At 39.4% G+C, this 6,870-nt stretch overlaps 1 protein-coding gene across 1 annotated transcript in view; it reads left to right on the forward strand.

Moving 5' to 3' along the window:
- Positions 1-1,393: 1,393 nt before the first annotated feature.
- The window catches only part of LOC104966569 (A disintegrin and metalloproteinase with thrombospondin motifs 18-like), a 20,025-nt gene continuing 14,548 nt past the window's right edge, over positions 1,394-6,870 (forward strand). Inside the window, exons 1-2 of the mRNA XM_010795752.1 lie at positions 1,394-1,435; positions 3,120-3,386. Coding sequence (XP_010794054.1) covers positions 1,394-1,435; positions 3,120-3,386 — 309 coding nt within the window. The remainder of the gene's footprint in view (positions 1,436-3,119; positions 3,387-6,870) is intronic.

Consider the following 6,870-nt stretch of genomic DNA (forward strand, 5'->3'; position numbering starts at 1 on the left):
CTCTTATCTTGGCGAAAGGTATTAAACAGCCTCGATGCGTGTCCCAACCTTCCCCCTTGCTTTGTATGAGTGAAAAAAAGGTATAGCCCAGATAAATAACCTTGGTATGGTTGTCCATTCTTGAAAATAAAAGCAGTGTTTGACTACAGTGGATCGTATTATACAGTAGCTGACACCATTTCTCAGCTGGTTGTGTGTTTAGGCCAATTTATGGGCGCTGCAAAGGAAGAAAAGTTGAGTTGAGTGAGCAGCATGAAAGCTTTAATGACTGCATTAAGAACTCCAGGATGTATGGGAGCGCATTGAAGAACCCAGCAGAGAAAAGAAAAATTGACAATTAGGTGGGATGTATGTGCGCGGTGTGTGTGTTTCACAGGAGGGGGAATGTAAAAATGCCTGCTTATCTCTGCGGCGTGTATCTCGGGTGCTGACAGGCCTATCCATGTTTTATTGTGCAGAGACGGCAGGATTCCCACGGGGCCCGGCCAGTCTAGCCATGCAGAGCCAGTCAAACTCCCCCCCATCCCTCCACTCCCATCTACCCCCTTTTTGCTACAAACCTTCACTCCCAGAATTACAGTTAGACTGTCAGGAAAAACTTCAGAATTTCCATTGGTAGCAGTAGTTCCTGAACATAAATAAGGAACACTTGGATAATAAGGAAGACTGTTCAATCTCAAAACCCATTGTACATTTAGGAAAATATATGCTCATTTTATTTTCTGCTTTCTCCACCGCACAGCTGTCAATTCTTACCTCTTTCTAGCTTCCACTCTTCTGTTCCTATATAGTTGTATCTGTGCTGTTTGAAGGCCATCTGTGGAGTCACTTACCACAGGTTGGGGATTCCTCTGTGCATCACACAGCAGCATATATATACAGATCAAAGTGAGACATGTTGTGCCTGTTCCAGGAAAGATGTATAGAAAAATATGTGCATGATACTGACCTGGGCCTGGGGGATGACTTTTTGGAAGTTTGCTTTATTTTAATCCATTTATAAAAAAGGTAGAAGCTGTACAATAAATGAATAAAATGATATGAAATTGGCTAAAACTTAACATAATAAAAACCAAAGATTCTACTCTAAGTAGATAGGGTCAGAGAAAGAGGGATTATATTGTTAACCAGATATATAGAAGTTAGTTAAAAAAGAATCAAGGTATCAAACATATCGTTATACTCTATCAAATGTATCTTTTGAGCTTAAGAGAACATTTCATTAATAGAACTATTTTAAAGTGTTACATTTAGTATTAGTAAATGTTAATGCAAAATGCAGGGTGCCAGTGAGCCAGTCAATAACAGGGCCTTGAAACTGAAGCAGCTAAATGGTATTTCAGCCATCCTTAATTGTATTAGTTACACCGGTTTTTCTCACTGTGTTCTCAACATGGCTCAGTGTAAAAGACCGATTGGAGTGCACTTATATCCAGTAAAAAGTTTGGATAAGAACTTTAGTACAAGTACCATCATTTTAAGAAACTAAAAGAAAGGAATCCAACTGTTGGAACCATTGGATGACCATATTGGATTGAAATGCTGACAAAAATGATTGTTTATACAAGCAAAATAAGTCTTGAAATGTTCATGTACGCCAAGCCACACAAATGTAAAAGGGTATAAACCTATGTTTTAAAAAAAAACATGTTAAGAGTTTTAATCGGAGTATAGCCACCTGTTTGGCAGATATGGTCATATATTTCGGCAGAACGACTTCGCTCTTACTTAAGAATAGGTATTCATTCATGGGTGAGGAACCACCATACCAATGCATGGGTGAGCTTCTCAGAACCTTCTCAACAGTATTGCTTACTTCTACCCCAAAATATGTCAGTAATTGAAATATTTCAGAGATACAAATTACAGCTAGGTCAGTGGTGGTTTGCAGCGAAGCACTAAAAATTGCAGTTTAGTCCTTCTGCTTCGTTTTCCTGTGGCGTTTGAAAGGGAATGAAAGCATTTTTCTTCCCCAGAAGCAGGTCGGCGGCGTGGAGGAATGGTCTTTGCGGTTAGCGTGTTGTCTCAGAACCGGACTGAGCCATCTGCCCATCTCTCCATCTCCCTCTTCTAAGCCCTGTGGTTGTCAGACCACTCATTTGCTGTAATCTCTCCCCTTCAGCCCCAATGCCAAGACAGAAGCTATTTTAGAAGCAGCAGTAGGCTTTCATCAGGGTTGAAGCAGGATTTCAAAGACACTTAAATTAAAGAGAGGACAGGAGAGAGTAGATTCGTAAAATACCGGGACAGGTGAAAAAAATAGATACATAGTGAAAAAAATCAAGAAAAAGACAAAAGAAAGAAAAGGATTGTCCGTAGACTTTTTGTAAATTGTGGTTGACCTGGCAAACCTGGGATAGCAGTTATGGATGGTCGTATATACAAAATGGTGGTTGTGTTTAGTTTCAGATCCGAATAGTACGGAGAGATTTGGATGGATATGGATATTTATTTCAGTCTGTGTAATATCTTTGTTTGCTCTTAACTAGCAATTTGTGCAATGATAAAGATCAATGTGTTAAAGTATAAGTAATTCATAAGCAGAAGGTCTAGGTTTTCATGAATCATAACTCTTAAGAAAAGCCCGGTTCTCCACCTGACGATTTTAAACTCCTAATAATCAGTAGGCCCAAAATAAGTGCAGCAGACATTGACTAGGAGTTAGGAGTTGCCTCATGTTGTTGGTATTCTGATGATAGAGACTGAATTTAATGTGAGTATAGGCTAGAGATTCTAGCATATCCAATCACAAAAGGATTTTCATCAGTAGTAGAGCTAGAAAGATATATCCATCCCAAATTTTCCAAAGTGCCCATCCCCAATTTCCCAAAGTCTAATGTGATGTTTTGTCGACAAAAATAGTCTCCAGTATTTTTTTTTTATGTTTTCATTAAACTTACTGTAAAGATTGATAGAACAGCTGTGGCTCAGGGTTAAATTGGCGCCTACCAATCAAAGGGTCAGTGGTTCGATCCCCAACAACTATAGTCAACATTTGGAACTGTCCTTACGCAAGAAACATAACCCCAAATTCCTCCGTAGGCAGGACTATTATAGAACTGTTTGTAAGTCACCTTGGTTTTAACCGCAGATAAATGACATGTATTGTAATGTTTTAGACAAATAACTGTTGTAATGCCCCCCCTCCTAACCATGTCTCTCTTGGCGTTTCCCCCCACAGTTGGGCGACTGGAGACTGGGGTGCCTGCAGTCGCTCATGTGGAGGAGGTCAGCAGACCAGGGCGCTGCGCTGCCTGAGGAAAGTGACCTATCAGAGGGAGGAGGGGGTGGTGCACTCCCTCTGCCCCGTCATCTCCCCTGCCCAGGTCCAGCCCTGCCACACCCAGGCCTGCCCCCCCGAGTGGAGCACCGGGTCCTGGTCACAGGTGGGTTTTTGGTAGCATGTGAAATATATTCAGTAAAATGTCTTGTCTTGAAGTGCCTTCTTGGGAATTTGGCACTGTCTAGTTGTGAAAACTTGAATGACCCCTCAAGCATGTCAGGTCACATTTTGTATTCCATTTTATTTACCAAAAAGCTGAACAACTAATGACATAAACCTTAGTTGTACTGTTAAATGTTAAAATGATAACACTCTAAATAAAAATGGCAAACAAGGTAAACATTAGCACGTTAGCTTGCTGATTTTAGCATTTAGCTAATTATTCGCAAGCATGACAGTAGACTCCTTGGCTTGTTATAATTCTCCTTCTGGTTTCTTCTTAGATGATGGGTATATTACTAATGTAAATACACACTAATGATACAATTATCAATATGTTGTTTTGGTTAGTGAAGCTACAGTAACTCATGGCTCTGGGCTATATCTATTTAGCTATAGGCTAAGCACAATGTCCTGTCTGGAATTGCATTCTAACTCGAGTGCAGCTGATTTTGTGTACTTCTTGTAGATTTCAACTTTAATATTTAAACTAAAATCGATTTACTTGTATCAGGACATTTTAACAGTGGCTTTGTACCATTCGAGTGTTCAGGTAAATGTCTAACAGCATTAAGGTACAATATCAGGACCCTGAAACTGACAGCTAAATGTAATTCAACCATATTTATTGGATTTTTACACTTGTGCTTTTGTGACACAGGAATAAAGCACTATAGTTATGTTTAGTGCCTTTGAAGCATAGAGAATAAGATAACTGCTTACGGTCAATTTAAAAGTAAAATGTGTTTTTATCCACCTTTGACTCTGCTTTATACAATGTAAAATATAGTTATTTTTTGCTGTAAACTTTTATAGGTTACGTGCATGCACTGTACAGTCATAATTCATGGGTTTGCTTAAAAACAATGAAGAGCATCTCCAATTGCTGTCATGTTTCACTCATGCTAAAACAAACACTCTGCTGCCCTCTGTTGGACATTTGAAGAACATGAAGGGCTATTCAACTCTTATCCTCAGGCATCTTTATTTTGCTTCTAAGTGCTACTTACTCCTAAATTAAACAATTGAATAAGAATGAACTCTACTTGCATGTAGTCACCAAGTATTCACATGAATCACAGTTATTCTCATAACAATTATATTATAGGCAAGGGTGAAAGAAGTCTTCAGATAATTTCTTTTAAGTCAAATTGCAAAATGCTTAAAGATAAAATCAGCAAATTTCAGAAAAAAGAACCATGAAATGCTTTTGTATGAACAAAAACTCAATTATAAAATGTATATTTGGAAATACTTAAATACTAATGAACCCATACAGACATTAAACGTTTCAACTTAAATAAAAACAAAAAAAAGTTGGTTTTGTAGAAAAACTTTCCATAAGTTGTCTGTGCAAAAGTTCCTAAATCAAGGTCACTAGTTACACTGTCGGATACATTTAAAGGATTAAAGAGTGCAATATTTCAGTGCAGCAACAGAAAGCCACAGAAAATACTCTAACGAAGACCAGTATTTTAAAAGTGTACTGAAGTGAACTTAGTTAAATTCCACCTTTTATAATATGTGATGTATGTCAAGTTTGCAATCAATCCCTCTTGGAAGATGTTCGAAAATGTATTAAATGTTTTTGCAAAGCCAACATTCGATTAGGCTATTAAATCAAAGTTCTTTTAATAATTTTCCAGCACTACTATCTCTGCAACCACAGTGCATCACACACCAGACAGGCTTTTATTTGCTAATTTTCCTTTATAAAATATGAATATCCTGGCAGCAGATCAGGGGCCGTATTCACAAAGCATTTTATCTTACCGCTAGGAGTGCTCCTAACTCGCGCTAAAACATTTTACGTAGGAGTTTTTTCTTAAAAGTTATTCACAAAGCCGCTGAGACCTACTCATACTAAGGATAAATCACTAAGAGTGACGCGCCGTTGCTATGGATGACGTCGATTCTCGTGCATGAGTTTAGAAGCGGTCAGTACGGTGATTGGTTGTTCAGAGTAGGCGGTCTCGGTGAAACTCATCCGCAACATCCCACAAACGAGCCCACTAAATCACCGAAAAACAAGGAAATAGCCTAGGCTAGAAATGTATTCCTATCAAATAGTTATGGACAGTGCAGTTAGCAGAATACAGACATGATGACAAGTAACAGAAAGTTAAAATCGACATCGACAAGTTCGCATCGTGTAATTTTTCGACTAGGAATGGATTCCTGTCAGGAACGAGAACCTGTAGATTGTTATGAGTAGTACGTCTTAGAAGTCTGTTTCGACGTAGTGAGGGAGGACACTATATAGTCACTTGTCTAAATGGTACCGAATATTTGATGGACTTGGCTGGAGGCTGTCCATTCACCTACCGTTTGGACGGAACCTTTTTGCTTGGTGTCTTTTTCCCTTGTGACACATGTTTACTACTCATTCACGAAATGTTAATCACTGCTATTTAGAGTCACGTGCCCTATCCGACCGTAGATTGAACAAGTCGCGTTACCCTCGTCCCAGTAAGTATATCTGGTCACGGGCATAAGTGTTTCCTAGATCCCGATTCTTCAATCGAGGATTGACCGCTTAAATCCTCTTTGAGGATTCGTACTTCCGCACAGTCAGAATTTAAATCTGACGGATTAACATAGTGATTTCTCGTTGAAGTGTTTCCATTAAAATTCGGATTTTCATTCGTGGATTCCAGACCCTCTCGGAATTTTCGGGAGCTCTCCTGAGGATGAGTCATTCTGGTAAGTGTTTCTTAACTTTTTCACCCGACTCTCTGGTTTTACAAAACCTCTGTTCCTTCTGCACTTCAACTGAGTTCTCTATATCCGATTTAGCACTCCCATAGGTTTGAACAACACCTTAATCACCGCCCTACGTTATTGTCAGGGGCTATGTATGTCCTTATTGGGCTAATCAGGCCTTTATTTTCACAAACCGTTGTGATGCTATAAATCGTTGTCCCCTTTTACGTTGACAACGTTACGGCTGCTAAATCCTTATAGCGTTTGGTAGCGTCATTCGACACGGTATTTGGTTTGGTAGTTGCGCGAGAGATCTCGGGTGTATAGTAGGTTGTCAAATAGGCAAAGAAACCTTTAGTTGTTGATTGTGTCCTAGTTTCGAGTGAAGTACCGGTTACGTCCATCCGGGCCACACCACGCCACGTAACTGCCTGCGTGTATTTTTCATTAATCGCGGTAGTTTTTACTGCCGTGTGCACAAGCAGTTATCTTTCCTCTCATGTAAGGTAGTTTGTGGCGTCTAACAAAAAAGTAAGGTAGGTACTATCCCCCTGGAACTTGCCGCCATACCCGACAATAACTTTCACAAATTCCCGACCTTTCTACGACGTAACCCTATTATCAACGTCCCCCGAAAATTACGGAGGAGGTAAATTACATTAAATGCCATAAAAATAACCAAACGAGAGAGAGAAATTGCACGTATATGTTGCAGTAATAGCACC

This window comes from Notothenia coriiceps, unplaced genomic scaffold (assembly GCF_000735185.1).
Source record: "Notothenia coriiceps isolate Sejong01 unplaced genomic scaffold, NC01 NC01_scaffold00037246, whole genome shotgun sequence".
Lineage (NCBI taxonomy): Eukaryota > Metazoa > Chordata > Actinopteri > Perciformes > Nototheniidae > Notothenia > Notothenia coriiceps.